Source organism: Lolium rigidum, chromosome 3 (genome assembly GCF_022539505.1).
Source record: "Lolium rigidum isolate FL_2022 chromosome 3, APGP_CSIRO_Lrig_0.1, whole genome shotgun sequence".
Lineage (NCBI taxonomy): Eukaryota > Viridiplantae > Streptophyta > Magnoliopsida > Poales > Poaceae > Lolium > Lolium rigidum.
Genome location: NC_061510.1, coordinates 140,661,396 through 140,679,202, shown reverse-complemented (window position 1 = coordinate 140,679,202; position 17,807 = coordinate 140,661,396). Strand labels below are relative to the sequence as shown.

At 45.7% G+C, this 17,807-nt stretch overlaps 1 protein-coding gene across 1 annotated transcript; it reads right to left on the bottom strand.

Annotated features, from left to right (window-relative positions):
- Positions 1-406: 406 nt before the first annotated feature.
- Positions 407-7,252, bottom strand: LOC124695581. The gene is made up of 9 exons (XM_047228409.1): positions 7,055-7,252; positions 4,987-5,172; positions 4,636-4,728; positions 4,268-4,450; positions 4,061-4,163; positions 3,790-3,975; positions 2,430-3,577; positions 990-2,077; positions 407-752 (listed from the first exon to the last, which is right to left on the bottom strand). Exons 1-9 carry the CDS (start codon positions 7,250-7,252, stop codon positions 674-676), a joined length of 3,264 nt encoding a protein of 1,087 aa, XP_047084365.1. The 3' UTR covers positions 407-673.
- Between the last annotated feature and the right edge of the window lie 10,555 nt (positions 7,253-17,807).

Here is a 17,807-nt window from a genome sequence, read left to right as displayed (position 1 = left end):
GAAAAGTAGTGTCCTCTGTGTGTCAGCTGATGCAGAGCAGTGGCGAGCGGCTCGGCGTTTTTGTACCTTTTCTTCATTCTGATTTCCCCGCTCTAAAATATATGGTGTACACATAAGCCAAAATTTGCTACTACTAGGTTTAACCAACTTTAGAGAGAAATACTACATCAACAATTTCAAATATATGCACTGCAAAAAATATTTTACCATGACCTGTTGGTATAGATTTGAGAGTTTTAACCTTATACACCTAACAGTTTGGAATTTTGGAATGGAAGATTTAATATTCTTATAGGCCCTAACAGTTTGGAATTTTGGAATGGCTAGGAACTGGTTGCACTGGCCATACTGAATACCCAAGGTCCAATACCAACTTGCACAGATGGGCAACTGAAGTTCCCAGTAGTGGAACTGGAAGGCTTTGATAGGTATATCTTCCCTTGATTTCAATCATTTGTAAGTCTGAGAGAACAGAAACTACAACTGTATAATTAGTCCTTGATCCTAAAATCTTCTTTTTTCTGTAACTATAAACAGTTAGAAACGCAATGCGTCAACGAAACTTTACAAGGTTGATGTATGCTATGACGATGGTCATACTTGTGCACAAGATCAACTGGTTAACTCTTCTTTTGCTGCTACTTATATGATGATCAGATGAACCATCTGTATGCTACTGTAAGTCTTTCCGGGTCCTGGCATGGAGAGGTGGGAACTGATCTTCATCTTCTATTCTGTAAAATCCTGACGACCTACAGCAGTATACAAGTTAACAATATTGACCATATTAAGGCACAGGGCAATGGACCAAATGTCCAAATGTAGTAAAGGTACAGCGGCATGCAAAGTTAGCCACTGAAAAAAAGACCTAGTACATACTATCTGACAAATCAATTTCTACGATATGTTTCTTAAGATTTTTCACCTCTAGGAATTTTAAGGCTGAAGATTAAATATATTATTTTGCTCTCTAAGATACTTAAGGTTACCTGCTTTGGGTCGAACCGGCTCCATTGCTTGGTAACACCGATGCAGAGCCATTGCTTGGTAACACCGATGCAGAGCCATTGCTTGGTAACACCGATGCAGAGCCATTGCTTGATAACACCGATGCAGAATCTGCAGATGCCTTACTACTGGAGGGTGTGCTGGGAGCCTTGTCTGCCTTTGGTGAGGGAGATGTCAGTGAAAAAGGCCCGAAAGAACCAAACTCAATAATCCTATCTGGTTCTGTATTCAAGGCTCCAGGTTGAGAATATCCTTTTCTGGCAGGGAAAAAGGGGCGAGAAGTACTAGATGCCAGAAGCATCCGTTGGCTATTCCTGCTATCATGAGGAATAACAATATTTGTCAATAATGGCCTTGGTTTACTTCCATTTGCAATCACTCCTTCGTTCAGTTTAACCTCCTTTACTGAACCATTTGGAATGTTCACAACTTGGCCATTCGGTACATGCCTTGTTCCTCTTACAGAAGATAGGTGCTCACTGCGATTATCACAATTTATTTTTGTAGCCGGGTTCTTCTTCGAGAAACCCCTGCTCTGTACGTTACTTTGAGGTCTTAATGGCTCAGAAGTTAGCCTTCGATGCATTGACTGGTTGAGTATGTTATGCCCTTTATGAGTGTCGTAGATTTGCTTTCCGGCCAAGGTATTGTTTAAGTATGCGCCCACATCTGGAGTACCCTGAACTTCAGGTTGCTGATGTTCTGCACTAGCTGGTCGTACACACTCCCTACCAGTATTGTAGTTTTGCTTCTGCAAGAAGCTTTTGTTCGAGCAGACATCCCCATAGTACCTTTGTACATGCCTTGCTTCATAGTGAGGTTTGACACATCCGTTTTGAGTCTGACCATTGTGCTTTTCAATCATCTCCCTGCCTGAGCAGTTATATCCATTTAGACCATTATCAATTCTCAATGGCTGACTTATCCTAACTCCATTGGTCACACTATCTGGCGCTAGTTGTTCCTTGTAAGGAACAAAACTTCGTTTCGGAACCGCGGCATGGCTGTTTTTAGTCTTTACTGATTGATTGATCAGTGTCTTTCCATTCTCTCTTATAGATGCTATATGCTGTAATACATGAAGGGAACCCGTAAGTATCATAGCTTTGGTGTACAAGAATAAAAAAAAACTATGACCATTAACAATAATAGTTTACAGATAGATATCTATGTGAGGAATGAAGCAATACATGTTTTCTAAAGTGAACAGAGGTTTAAGTTAAGTTGCCAGCTAACCAAAACAATAAACCATGTCCACTTATTTCTTTGACCATAAGAGGACAATGAACAGGATGACCAAATGAAAACTAGAAGCATGTCGGCAAAAGCCATGCATATAGCAAACTAAAAGTATTTTGACTTAATTTACTGAAAAAGCGTGAATGTCCAAAAAATGAAAAACGACTGTTCCTACTTCCTACCTTCTCACGAGTATATAGGCCAGTTCCATGCATAGTTGGTACAGCCTCCAAAGTAGGGCACCAAGAAACAGAAATATCTGAATCAGCAAAATAAGACGGAGACAATCCATTTGATGGAACATCTATTCCACAGGCATTGAGATCAAAGACCGCACCCCAGTGGTCCTCATCCTGTGATTGCTGTGAAACTTCAGTGCTATGAGAAGAAACTGGAGATAATTTCCTTCCATCAGTTTCAGTATATGAGGGTAACATCAGCCCTGGCAGCGTCATATCAGTACTTAACAGGATGCTACGATTCAGAATGTCAAACAAATCCTGGTCAACATTACCGTCAGAAGATGCTTCTTTCACAGACTGCAAAAGTTCATCAAACAAGTATTCTAAGTTGTACTGAACTTGACGGAGGCATCTCAACTGCGATTCCAAATCACCTGATAGATCAGGCAAGTTCAACAGTGAGAGTGGAGGAAGATGGTGTTTTTCCACATGGAGAGAAATTCCATTCAATTTTTTCTTGTTCACTGGACCAGGATTTGGAAGTCTCAAATAACTGCTATCCGCAGAGTTCAATATACGTGGTGAATAGTTTGCACGAATATGTGGCTGAATCAGTGATTTATCATCCATAGAGGTTTCAGCTGTAAGGCGAGATACCTGTCCTTCCATTTCATGGCCCGCATAGTACTGTTCACTGGCACCATTTCTATATTCGTGAAAAACATATGAGGGTTTCTTTGGTTTATCATGGACACAGTGGGATGACCTTGCACTTAAATCAATCCTTGGTGCCAACGATTCATCTCCCGGAAAACATCCACCCTGTGTAGGCACGTTTACTTTGACACTTGATCTGTTCTTAGCCAAGCTCTTCGCAACACAAAGAGGACTTAAGTTCTGGTCCTTCTTGGAAGAAATATGCATGCATGACAGATCACCCACAAGTTGCTTGCTGGAATCAAGGAAGGGCTGAGAATGAGATGCACCAACATGGGCACTATCTGCCCTTACCCCGCTTTCATTCCTCTCCAAAGTGTTTTTAAAAAATACAAAAATATCACCAGGAATATGTTCTGGCTGTAACATAAGAATTTGACCAAGCTTCCGAGCGCCAAACGAGAATGCGGTTCGAATACGATTGAAATTAGCTGCACAAAAATTAAATGTCAGACACTATGCGAACAAAACCCTACATATGTTCAGTATGAGAGCATGCTGTGTATGAATTTATGCGCGTATTCATATACACATCAGCACATCAGATGTCATGATGCTTCAGGCAAACAATATATCTTCCTGCAAGTTTCAGAGGATAAATGAGAAAGAGACAATCGATTGACATATTTTGGTTGGTTCAAACCTCTGTTCACACTTCTGCCAAGATTGTTGCACTCCTTCAGTGGATCAATTATGTTTAGATGTTTCACACGGAATTTGGTACAGCGTGCATCAAAGTTTCTTGGCTGTACAAATGCTTTTTCCACTGATTCCTCAAGGAACTCTTTGTCAAATAGCAAGTCATCACCAGGTACATTTGTACCTTCAACTGCATGAGATATAAGTTTTAGGATTGGGACAAAATAAGAATCAAGTGATGACTCTGCCAAGGAAAATATTATAAGGTAACACACCAATTAGGTTAGGCAAAGACGACACAGCGACAGGTCCATTTAAACTTATGCAATAGTTGTCCCAGTCAAACTTGCTAAAATATTCCAGAAACCTATACAAAACCTGTTGATAAGAAGGAAAGAGAAGGTGACAATAAGGATATCATCGTTCCCATTATCTAAAGATGTTTTCAAATGTCTGAAACACTAATTCCATCCAAGACTTACCTCCAGGGGACCATGGAGAGATTTGTGGAATAGATTGAAGATGTATAGGATAAGTATTTCCAATGCATAAGTGGATATAAGCCCATGATGAGCTCCTAGTAGGCGACTCTCATAATAACACCATGCCTTGATTAATATAATGCTCCTTTTAAATAGATGATTCTTCCCAACTTTACGGTCAACCTGAAGAAGGAACACTCATTTACTCACATGAATTGGCACAGTAATAGCCAAATAAGAGAACATGTAGACTAACATAGGAACATGTTGAACATTCTACATGTTCAGCGACTTCTTATTCAGCTATAGAGATTCTGAAGTGGAACAGCAAGTAAACTTTGTAATATAAAAAAATCGCAACACATTACCAGCTCAAGGAAGCAGAGCGCACAGATTCCACCAGTTTGGTTGAATGAGATGTCGACGATAATATTTCCGATAGTGCATTTAATGAGTCTGACCTGGATGGAGGAACATTGTAAAAATTTAGAGGCAGCTGTCATGTGCAAGCAGTAACAGCCTAACAGTACATCAGGAGGAAGAAACATGTAAATGGTTGTTAAACATAACTTCCATCAGTAATAAGGATTTTGTGAAAATAGAATAATATTATGCAAAGGACTACAAAAGGTCTAGATGTGCATATAATAGTTTCCCCAGGCTTCTATCCAACAATGAACAACTATCAACGTGTATGAGGTGCAAACAGGAGAACGCACCTCTGCATCGATGTGTTCCAAGTCCTTGACTTCAAATTCAGCGTCAGTGTTCTGCTCCCCCGACCCAAGGATGTAGTAAATATCATCAATAAAAGTACTATTGCGAGATGTATTTCCAATTACAGTTAGATCAATGTCCCCATCGGGAAGGTAAGTCTTCAACGGAACCGAACCAAATAGAAAGACCTACATAGTTGAGTAAAAAAGAAGCGAACATGTTACATACAGAAAACTGGTATCTCAAAAGTTACAACAAACAAAGATGTTAGAAAAGCATTGTTCCAGTATACAAGCAGTGTTATAAGATGGACGGTATGCTATCCCACTGGCTCTGCAATTCAAAGTTCAAAGTTTAGCAGAGGAACTGAAACCAGATCCTTTGGTGGGACGTGTGGGTGTCTTGGGCTTGGATTCTGATGCCTATTCTTTTGTTAACTGATATGGTACCTAGTCCCCTCACCCAGCAATTCCCATTTTTCATCTGAGATTAACTCAGTGGAATAGTTATGTCATGAAGTGAGTTGCTGTCCTGATTCAGAAGCAACCAATCGACCAGTATAGGTAGCTAAGAAGACTCACACTGCAGCTTCTTACCTTGACATATAACTCCAACAAAAAAACCCAAACAAGTGGAAGAGCAGCGAATTGGTGCCTAATAACACAAACTGGGAGGGTAATGCCGCTTGGTGCTAGGGCCACTGGACCACTCCTCCAGCAACGTCTCATCTCATAACTCACATACACGCATGCGGATAATCCAGCGAGATCGGACATGATTACACGGGTCTTTTTCGAGAAGCACCAAATGCTAGGAGACATTGCAGCAACACAAGCCCAGCCGCGGTGCTGGTGCCTGTAAGCTGTAGCATCCACACATTTCAAGCAACGCCAGCTACGCAGGCTAGGAATACATCTCGGTACACATTACAAGTGGTCGGCTTGATACTAGCCGCAAACAAGGACCATTTGCCCAGATCTACTAGTACCGGTCTGTGGGTAAGTACGTAGTGAAGTGGTTCGAGGTAGTAGTACCAAGTAAATGTGGGCGTGGACACACACACACACGCTCCAAAGTACGGTTCAGAGAGTGGGCCGCTGAATGAATCCCTCGTCAGTAAATAACCGGTGGATTTGGGGTTCCTGTAGTGTAGCGCAATCTAGTAGGGGAGCATCGCTGCCGAGTTGAATGCAGGACGTTGGCAGCTGCCGTCGGCGCATGGTAAACTGAATCTCGGCACTGCTACGTCGAGATCTTGTGCAAGCTGTGACGGGGACGGGACGCCTCCAGAGCATTTGAGCCACAGCGTTGATCAGTTGGCACACTGTTGAATCGTGACCACGTGGACGGGTCACCGCGGAAAGGATGCGCGCACGCAGGCAGGCAGAGAGTGAAGTGCACACATCACCTTGGGCTGTCAGTTAGTCAAGCATGAATCACGGGGAGGTCTGGCTTGAACAGAAACAAAAGGGACTTTCGGATAGACGCCAAAGTTTGTTTCCCCCTCGGAAAGGAACCCGTCGTGGAGATAGATATAAAGGATGTATTTCAGAAAAGCATAATACGGTAGGCGTAGATCCGAGGAGCAGACAGAAAGGCCATTTCTGAATTGAGAATGGGGATCAAAGCTCCTTTGGAGAGACGGCGACACGCCACGCCCCTAACCTAAGACTTATAATCAGGCGGATATAGTAGTACTTGCAGTGAGTAGAAATCCACAGCTAGTTTCCTCGTCGGAGGCTGTTGACAGTAGAGCAAGGCGGGCGGAATCGAGTTTAGTCAGACACACAGAGTCAGAGGTCGTAATCCGTACGGAAGGAAGGATTAATCACAGGGTAATCCTATCCGAGACACAATTGACTCTGATGCGGATGAGTAAACAAATCCCAAGCTGGAACATAAAACTAATTAAATATCTGACTAATGTCGCGAGCACGAGAATCCCGAGACGGGTGTCAGGAACGAAAACCGGTAACGGAAGGAGAAGAAAAAACAGGGAGCGCGCGAGCGTTTCGCGGAGACGGCGGCGGCGGCGCGGGGGAGAGAGGGAGAGAGGGGTATAGGGCGTACCTCGCATCCTAGCGCGGTGCCGACGATCCTGCGCGCGTATTCGACGACCTGGGCGCGGCGGCGCTCGGAGGCGTCGGTGGGGTGCACGCGGCGCACGACCTCGGCGGCCGCCACCTCGGCGGCGGGCATGGCGGCGGCCGGGATCGCGGCGGGCGAAGGCACGGCCCGCGCCATCAGCGCCGGCAGTCCGCCCGCCATGGGAAGGGCATGCGGGAATGGAATCGGGGGAATGGAAGGGGAGTGGAGGGTTTGTGGGGATTTGGCTGGGGTTTGGGTTTTTGGGCGAGCCGTTACTGGCGGCGAGGGCGGTGCTCGGCTCGGGGCGGATGGAGGGGTGGGCTGGGTAGGTCGCGATTTTCCGAGTCCGACGAGGCGGAAACCTGCGGGTGTGAACAAAACCCAGGAGCGGAGGGAGGCGGCCGCGGGCGTCCCTATCTGGTGCCAGCATTTATAAGGCCAGGCTGATGGAGGTAGAGTGTGCAGTGCGTGCCGTGTGCCCGGCTGAGCGTGCCGCGGTGGCAACGCGCCCAACGTGCCAGGTGGTGGCCCAACCCCACCGCCTACTTCGCGTCCTGTCATGGTTAACCCACTACACCTCTTCACAGTTCCAGGTAGGACCGTAGCAGGGTTCATCAGGCAGGGCATCTCCAACGCCGGCGACGCATCTCGCGTCTGAATAGGTCGAAACTAACAAAAAACCGGTTCAGTGGGCCCCTTCCTAAACATATGGCTGCGGCGTCCGGACGACCGAAAGCCGGTTCAAATCGGGGCCACGTTTGCGTGGCCGCGGACTCCTATCGCTGGTCCCTCGCGTCCTCCCCTTGTCCTCCCCTGGCCCACATGTCTGCCTCCCAAAACACAGCCCCCTCGCACACATCTCCCGCCGCTCCACTGCCATCCCAGGACAGACGATTTGGGAGCGCTGTTGACGCCGGCCACCGTCGTCGAGACGCCAACAAGCGGTGCGGAAGCATAGGACGCGGCCCCGCGCTTTGGCGATGTGCTTTCACGGCCTCGTAGCATAGCCGGAGGACACCGTCAACAACGCTGTTGTCCTCTCGTCGTCAACAGCTTCGCCGTTGCCGTTAGAGGTGAGCTCTCGTGCACCGTGTTTCCGGGCCGCAAGTCGGCCGGGACGGCCATTGCCTGCGGGTCCCTACGGACGCATTGGATGGCCTCCGCCGGCGAGGTGTTCGATAAAATGGGCGATCTAAAATTTGTCCCATTTCATCTGTAGATCATGGACAGCGACGACGAGCACTTCTTCAAGAACTTCATCGACGAGCACTTCTTCAACAACTTCATCGACTTTCTCACGGAGGCTACGCTGATCATCCACGAGCACAATGTCTCGCAGATCCCCGTGTGCCGGGGGTCCTTGCCGGGGCGCGCGGCCACCTTGGACCGCAAAAGAGAACGTGATCACAACCAGCTCTTCTACGACTACTTCTACCGCAAGGCATTGTTCACGCCAGCCATGTTTCGCCGTCGTTTTCGGATGTCCAGACCGTTGTTCACCCGGATAATGGATGGCGTCAAGGTCTACGACAACTACTTCTGCGCCAAAGTGGATGCAATTGGCAAGGTAGGCCTCTCTTCATATAAGAAATGCACGGCAGCGATTAGGATGCTCGCATATGGTGTTGTCGGTAATTTCGTAGATGAGTACATGCGCATGAGAGAGTCAAGCTGCTTGGAAGCGATGTACAGGTTCTGCTGAGCAGTGATTGGTGTGTTCGGAGAAGAATAACTGTGGCAACCTAATGCAGAGGATACAACCCGTCTGTTGTCAATCAACGCCTCCTGGGGTTTTCTGGGATGCTTGCCAGAATAGACTGCATACACTGGGAGTGGAAGAACTGTCCCTTTGGTTGGCGGGGGTGTACAGCGACCATTCTGAGGGGTGCACAATGATTCTTGAAGTTGTTGCTTCACATGACATATGGATTTGGCACTCATTCTTCGGAATGGCCAGCTCGCACAATGACATCAGTGTGCTGCAATGCTCTCCGGTGTTTGATAGGCTAGCGTACGCAGTCCCCTTATGTGGATTTTGAGATCAATGGCCACCACTAAAACAAGGGGTACTAGCTTGCTGATGGTATCTATCCACCTTGGGCTACACTCGTGAAGACAATCCGGCGTCCCAACTCAGAGCAGAAGGCAAGGTTTGACAAAGAGTAAGAGGCAGCCTGGAAAAATGTCGAGCGGGCGTTTGGCATCCTCCAAGTTCGTTGGGCTATCGTCAGACACCCTGCTAGATCTTGGCTGGAGTGTGCAAACTCTATGGGAGATGATGATTGCTTGTGTAATCATGCATAACATGATTGTTGGGGTAGAGCGGGATGATTCACTGTTTGATAATGAGTGGGATGGTCAGGGAGAGTTGGTTACTCCTCAAGGTGGTCAGGCATCATTCCAGGATATTCTCCATGTGCACCACGAAATTCGGGATCTAGCTGTACATAACCAACTCCAGGCTAATCTGGTTGAGCACATGTGGATGCATATTGGCAACAATGCTGCGAACAACAACAATGAAGAAAATCCCCAAGAAAACAATGCCTAGGCCATTTGTATCATTTTAAATGTTTATTTGAATAATACTTTGTCATTGAATACGTGGACAATAATCTTATGTAATAAATCTTAAGCATTTAAACTTATTTATATTTTTTATGTTTCTACGCTTTTATAGTGAATTTAGAGGCAAATAGCAACTTCTATGGCCGCGACCCAAATCTGGTCGCGTTGGGCGCAGCGCGCGACCCAAACAGACACACGGACGCAGGGCTCCGTCCGCGTGTCCGCGCGGCCACCCAAACGGTCCAAAACGGATGGCCCAACGTATCTGTTTGGGTCGCCGTGTTGGAGCTGCCCTCAGTCTCTTATAGTAAAGGGTGATGCTCTCTTGGTATCTTTTAACAAATTTTACCCTTTTAGCAAATTGTTAGAGCATCTCCACCCATCGTCTCCCAAATAGGCGCCGTTAGGGACGCCGGCACTGCTGTATGGGGCCGTCGACACAACATCCTCTATTTGAGGATGTTGTTCCCAAAGCCCAAACTCCAGGAATTCGACGTGAAGTTGATGCCTCGCTCCAGCTTAACTGCAACATCCTGGCGGCCACTCCAGGTCGCGTTCATGTTGATTCCCCGCGCTTGCTCAACTACAACCTCCTGGCGGCCGCTCCAGGTTGTGTCTCAGGTTGATGCCCCGCGCCAGCTCAACTACAACCTCCTGGCGGCCGCTCCAAGTCGTGTTTCAGGTTGATGCCCCGCGCCAGCTTAACTATAACCTCCTAACGGCCATGCCTTTTGTGGAGGCTCTTCTTTAGCTTCGAAGCGGGATTCTGCTCCTGCACCATCCCAAGCGGCATAGCCCCTGACGATGGTGTTGGCCCTCATGTTATGAGGCTCCAGATCGATGTCGGTGGAGAGGAAGGACCTGGGTGTGAATTTCCTTCTTGTTTCAAGCCATTCCAGTCTAGGTGTATGAAATCCGAGGACTATGCCGTGATTTTCCTTTTCTTTAGAATTCTCGATGTGATTTGTATTTACATGGCTGAAGATCTTCCCTTGTTCAATTATCTTTTGCCAAATAGTACTCCATCCGTCCACAAAAAGGATGCCAAAGATTTTTATAAATTTTGATCTACACTAAAAAAGCGTCTAGATATATATAAATTTAGATAAACTTGCGATATCGTTTTATAAACGGAGGAGTATTTTCTTCTTCTTGTGGGTGGCGCTCACAAATTGTTTGATTCACAGGGTCATGTCCTATAGGAAGTACTCCTATAAAAATCTTGTAGTGTAAATTCTACAGAAAAAAATATTAGGTTATATGTCATGAAAAAATTTCTTTGGTACAATTAAACACATTTGGTCTTCCCATAGGATTTATGTATGCATAACATCTGAATCCTATGTTTTTCATACTTCCTCCATACCGGTTTACAGAGCAATTACGTACTTCGAGAAACAAGTTTGACTACAAATTTGGTCAACAAAATATGAGATATATGCCATAAAAAGTATAACATTGGATTCATATTCAAAAAATGTTTCCAATAATATATTTTTTCTGATATATATCTTATATTTTGTTGATCAAATTAGTAGTCAACTTTTTTTCATGTAATGCATAATAGCCCTATAAACCGGTAGAGAGGGAGTATTTTCATTCTTTTCCTATTCTATATGAATTAAATGACCCCTTATGGAAAATACCTGTCTTCGTGCTGGCGTGAGGAAATGTGGGATGGATAAGACATTAAAATAATGTTTTTATGTGAGCACAGATAAAGCAGGTAGTATTGTTTATGCGTGCGGTGTGTTTGATCAGCAGGCATTACCTAGTACATCTGATCCCCAGGGAGACTCGATGACGGCAGCAAAACGCGGCGGCCATGCTCTTCGTGTCGCGTGCCAGTGGAGGCGATCGATCGAGCAGTGGTGGTGGTGGTGGTGGATCGCCAACGCGACGGCGACAGACAGGACTATCGGCGTAGGCCTCGCACGGGATATCCAAGTGCGAGATCCACCCAACGGCTTTCCCCCGACCCGGCCCCTTTCCGCCTGAGGTTGATCGGCGTACGACGCCACGCGCGACGCCGGCGTGCGTCCACCACGCCGGCCGCGTTTCCGTCCTGCTGGCGACCGGAGCCGGAGGGGACCCGCCGCCGCGCGCGGATATAGATAGGCCCACCCGTCTGTCTCGGCGTGCGCAAACAGAAATCGCCCGGGATACGGCCGAGGCGCTCGCGAATCCCGAGCTTGCCTGCCTGCAACCACCGGCCGAAAAGGGTGTAGGGCAGCCCTTCCGTGCACTCGATGCCTTGCCGCCCCGCCCCGGGGGCATTCGTCGGGTCACGCCGGAGTACACGGGCTTTCCATTAACCGTCCAACAGCTGCCAATTATCGGACTGCCCATGTCCAGAAGGAGCAAGCGAATCGAGTGGCGGATTAAGTAACTTCCTATTCTCCGCCGGAAAAAGGAGAATATGGAAGAAAGGAACCTTGCCTTGCCAAATTAGACGACATGTGCTGAGTGCTGACCCCTGGCGATGGCCAGTTTTTCAACTGTATGTACACTTCCAGCTAGGTCTTTGTCGGTGAGTGGCTGGATCAAACATGTATATTTCGATGCCAGTTTGATCCAAACTGGGATGGACACGGTAGATAGAACTAACAAAGGCATCTTTCCCCGGTCCGGTCCATTGCGGACACACAAAAATGTGTTCGTTTTGGTCTGTTTGGGTGGAGCCGTAGACACAAAATCAGCCGTCCATCCACCCTTTTCCGTTTTTGTCAGGGCCCGACGCATTTTGGTGCATGCTAGCCATTTTTTTTCACTTCACCACTATTTCAACAAGATTTGCCAAAAGGCTCTAAAAAAACAAGATTTCCCAAAAGAGGCCAAAAGAAACTAAATATAGTGCTGGTAAATTTTCGCTAATTGGGGAATCACATAGTTCACACTCAAATAGTACCGAATCAAAGCGCAAAAAGACACAAGTTTGGTGTGAAATAGACGAACTATGATAGATATGTGCGCGCACGCATCATGTTGTCAGATGATGGCTTGCTTCTTCTCGAACCAAGACCTTCGCTATGTCTCCATCAGGCTCAAGTAGGCGAAAATGATCCGGTTCTCCTTGCCAAGCTATTTGCCCTTGACCTCAATGCATTGGATATCAAGAGCTCTCCCGTTGTCGCTTCTCATCCCTATTGGCAAGTGTTCCTCCTCATTAGCCATCAACTCCTACAGGCTCTCGTTCAACACAAGTGCGGAAGCATAACGCTTGAAATTGTTTTTGGTGGCCTTGTGGTCCCTTGGCGGAGATGGAAGGGTGCCATTTCTTGGGCCTTCCTCTTCAAGATCAATGCCTACCAATTCAGCACAATTGCCATTATTGAGACTCTTTTGGTAAGCCGTATAGCCTAGTTTCCACTTGGAACAGTCCTTGAGACTCTTTTGAGACTCTAACAATGGATCAACGTGTAAAACTTTTTATGAATGACCTTGAAGTAGTCCTATACCTATCCAAAACGTTAGAGGTGCTCATTTGAACCAATGTACGAGAGCCATATTGAAAATGGTCATGGCCTTGCCGTGTCGGCGAGGCCGAGGCAGCTCACGGGGCGAGCAAGCACGTGCTCGATCCCACCGCAAAACTTGTTGGTCTCAAGTTAGATGAACGTCAATATTTTTGGACTGAGATTTAGCCGCGATTAGTATGGGATTCGAAGGGAGCAAGTTGCCTATTCTCATGGAAATATTGGGTAACTTCCCCCAATATGATTTTCCTTTTGCTTGGCACCGCAAATTCGATCTTGGTTGATTGTTTCCATGACCGGCATAGGCACTAGTCCTCATTGCCTGAGTATCCTATAGTCCTTTGGCTTTCTTTTTCTTGTCATCGACGTCGAGGTCGACCTAGGCATCTGCCCCATCCATGTTAGTATCGCCCTTGATGCCCGCTTCATCATCCACGATGGTGTCTTCAACCATTGTGTTGCCATATCGCCCAAAGAATGGCTTCTCGTCGATGTTGTAACCCTCGCCTTGGGTATCTTGCTCGGTCCCAAGGCCCCCGTCCATGATGAAGCCGCCGCCATTGATCATGTTGTGCATGTAGGCATCATGGTCCTCGACATAGTAGGAATACATCTTCATCTTCTCGCTCTTACTTGTGTTATTTATCTTTGTGATAGCCTTTGTGCTTGAAGTACCTTGTACACTAGTAAGAAAACGCCTACTCGTGGCGCACCATATCCTATTACCCGTGGCGTTGGGCCGTGCGACACGGTATCACACCACTAATAGCCCCTTACCTATGGCGCACGGGCTTGTGCGCCACGAGTAACTATGCACAATGCATCACAGGGTATTTAAAAAAACATTTTTCGAACAGATCTAGATCTGGATCTGATGGCAGTTTTGGATTGGCTCCCCACGCTACCATACGTTTTTGCAATCGGTTCCTCACCAGGCGCCCAGATCATGGCATGGTTGTTTGAAGACGAGCAGAGAAGGGAGCCATTGTCCGTGGCAGGGTGTAGCAGTACACCGTCGTCCATGGCGAGGGCAGAGGTATTTGAGATGGTGTCGCGGCGAGGAGGGAGCGGCGACGAGAAGAGGAGGAAGGAGGAGAGGATGGATGAAGAAGGAGGAGAGAAGAGGAGGAGGATAGAATATGTGGTGGAGTGGAGGAGGGAGGAGGATGTGGATAATGGTAGATGTCCGGCTATTCAAATTTCGAAGGAGGAAAAGTTACCATTTTTCCCTCTTTTAAACTTTTGTCTAAAACCTCAAAAAACTCCCATTTCCTTTCTGAATTTTACTATTCTAAAAAATCGGTAAATGGTCGTAGGCGGTCGAATTTGGATGTAACCTTTTTTGTAGATACATTTTCATATAATTTTTTTTCCAGGTCGTATGCAACCAGAAAAGCCATTTTAACGAACGACGGCGACATTTTGAAAAAAAGTCAACAATCATGTTTGTTAATTTTCCTTACTAGATAACATAACACATGATCATTTCGAAGGATTTTTTTAAAATTTGTATCATTTTTTATTTTCAAAACTTAAAAAGACGATCCACCGGGGGTGGACCAAAATCTGCCCACACATACCCGTGACGCACCAAGATGGGGATCACCACGGGTATTTGTAGTCCAAATTTTGTCATTCGGGCCACGAATACCCATGGCGCACATAAAAATGGTACGCCACGGGTAGTAGGTTAGCCGTGGTCCGCACCGAAGTGAGGTGCGCCACGATTATCTGGGTGCGCACCGGCCACCTATGGCTTCACATACCCGTGGTGCACGGATTTATTGGGTGCGTCACGGTAAGGACATGCTGGTGGCCTACCTATTTTTGGTGCGGAACGGGTAATAGCCGCGGCGCACAAAAAAATGGCGCGTCACGTCACAGGTAAGTCGTACATCTATAAAAAAAAATTTTGTAGTGATATCATTATCTAGGTTGCCTCACCTAGTATGCATTAGGCACACTTATATTTCATTTCCGTAAAGCCTAAAATTGCGAAAGAATTTGTAGAAATCTATAGAACCTATTTATCCTCTTTAGGTTACCATCTCTATCTTTTCACGATCGCCGGGCGGAAAAGTTGGCGACCGTCCTACAAGAGACGACCTTGCGACTTGGGAGGTGACCAAGCTTGTGGAAGATGCGCCGGCCTAGACGTGACCGAGCACCTCGCCATTGATCATCATGATGGTATGGGCGGTGGCTTGAGCGACTGCCTGAGTGGTAAAGAGCTAGGCATTGGCATTGGCCTGAATAGCCAAGACAAGCTCAGCGTTAGGTTGGTCGCAAAAAAAAAAAAAAAAACTCAGCGTTTAGCGTTGAGCTTGCCGGGCCTTCTTTTCTTTTGTAGCCCTGCGTTTGGGCTCATCGCTTCTTGGTCTTGAGCGCCCACCGTCATTTCTTGATCTTGCAGCCGGCGGCGGGGGCGGTAGAGGCAAGGTCCATGGCAGCACTTCCTCACAGGCTAGAGCTTGGTGGCGGCGAAATTCGAGTGGCAGAAGAAAAAGTGGCTTGTGTGCCACTCGCTGTCGGGCCCTGTAAGTAGAAGAGGGGGACGCGTGGATGCGGTTGCTGTCTGCACCGACGGATTTCCAGCCCAAATTTAGGCTTGAAATGGATCTTCGCGGGCAGCTTGTTCCATCTGCGTCCACTTGCTGGGCTGGGGTTTACCACGGTTCATTTGAGTTTGGCCGTTGGAGATTCCCTAACAACCACGGTACACTAACTTGACTAGGATTTGCATTTTCATATAAAAAGAAACTTGCAAATTGAGGTACCAAGGTGCACTAACTTGAGACGTTCCAGGGTGAGATCATTAGTTGTTGATTTATTGTGACTAGATGACCCGTTGCGCTATCGCGCAAATGGCATAATCAAGTCACAATTTGAACCATAATTTCATCTTATTTTAGTATTAATAATTAGTATATATTTCATTGTTCACGGAAATAGCGAGGAAATATCCGAACAACACGAGATTGAATTTGATCAAATAATAATGCAAATTTTGAAGTGGCAACAATACCATATTGCAAGTGAAGTGACAGTAATGTCAACATAAAACTCTACGGCAAAAATACCAGATTGCATTGAACCAAGAAATAGAAGCTACATAATAAAACAATTTCATTTAATCTGCAACCGATTCATCTTTTGCCGATTGTGTCAAGACAACACCATCGTCTCTACCCTGCCAATAGAAATTCAGAATATATATCATAATTTCTAAAGGAATGATATAGAAACAGAACAATTGCATAGCAGTATGGAAGATCAGAAACGTGTATACACAATGTAATTAGGTTGTACCTGATATACAAACATCATGTGCAGACATAGCATAGCAGACCAACTACGCTTTGGTTTCTTACCCGTCCCACCCGACTTAGCAACAGTGTTGGTCCTAAGACCAATATGTATGTTGTAGCAGAATCAACCATAGCTTGCACAAAAGGCTGAATAATTTTGCATGAGAAACAAGTTAAAGCATGAACAACACATAATAAGCAGCATGGACAGAACTATAAAACATGACAACCAACATCTGGCAAATACTTTATTTTATTATATATAGCCGAGGCTGCCATTACTTGGTGTGATTACTGACATGTTAACTGTTATATTTATAGGCTAAAACTTTACAAAGAAAAGTAAATATTTTAGAGAAGGCAAACAAATTATCTCTTTCATGCAGCAATTGGCTTGTTTTTGCTCATGCAAGAGAAAGATAAACTCGTCACGTGCTCGATGTCGCGATTTATATCTACCTAGAAATGGAGGCTTCAGAAAGGAAAATAAATTAATTTGGTCCACCGCTAAGTCAGACCATATTAATTTATTTAGCATATAACAATAAAACAATTTTTGCAGCACATACTGGAACATGAATTAAACATATATATACTAAGCAAAGAGAAGGCGGAATCAGGATGACATAACTGGAATCAGGATGGCATAACCGTACATGTAACACTGATATGGTCAATCTAAATGCTGGAGACATGTCATAGCAGAAGATACAAATCAAATATATCAATCGAAGTAAGAAGTCGAACAGTAAAAGATGACTCATAATGGTATTTGGAAATATGTGACACACTTGCTACTGAAAATTGTAGCAAGTACACATCAATCAAACCGAGTAGTGGCTGTGAGAGTTTCCAAACATGAACTAACACCAGCTGAGAAGGTAGTAATTGCACTACTACAAAAAAAAGAGAAGGTAGTAATGCACTGGTACCTAAGGAAGACCTCGCACTCGATTCACAGGCTGTCAGAATACCTCCAGGTACTGCCTAGTAATATTTATCATCGGCCAAAAGCCAAAAGCTTGACAGCATGGAAATGATTAAAATAAACCAAACAATCATCACACGCTATATTCCAGATGACGCCAAATTATCATCTGTGCTACATCCTGGAAAATTCTCCTTAATCATATAATACATAAGAGCATCATATGGCAGGGATAGCTAATTAGAAAACCATCCTAGCCTCCCGGAACCACTATTACTACTATTTCGAGGTCAAAGGAAAAGAAATACCTCATGAGAAGGACTATGCGAGTGAATTGCAGCTTCATTTTGGCCCCGATAGTGAACTGCAAGCTAATGTTGAATAGTCAATCAGCACGTGTCTCTGCTGCCAATAGGAAAATTAATCTATTGTTCTTATTCAATCATAATGGGAAG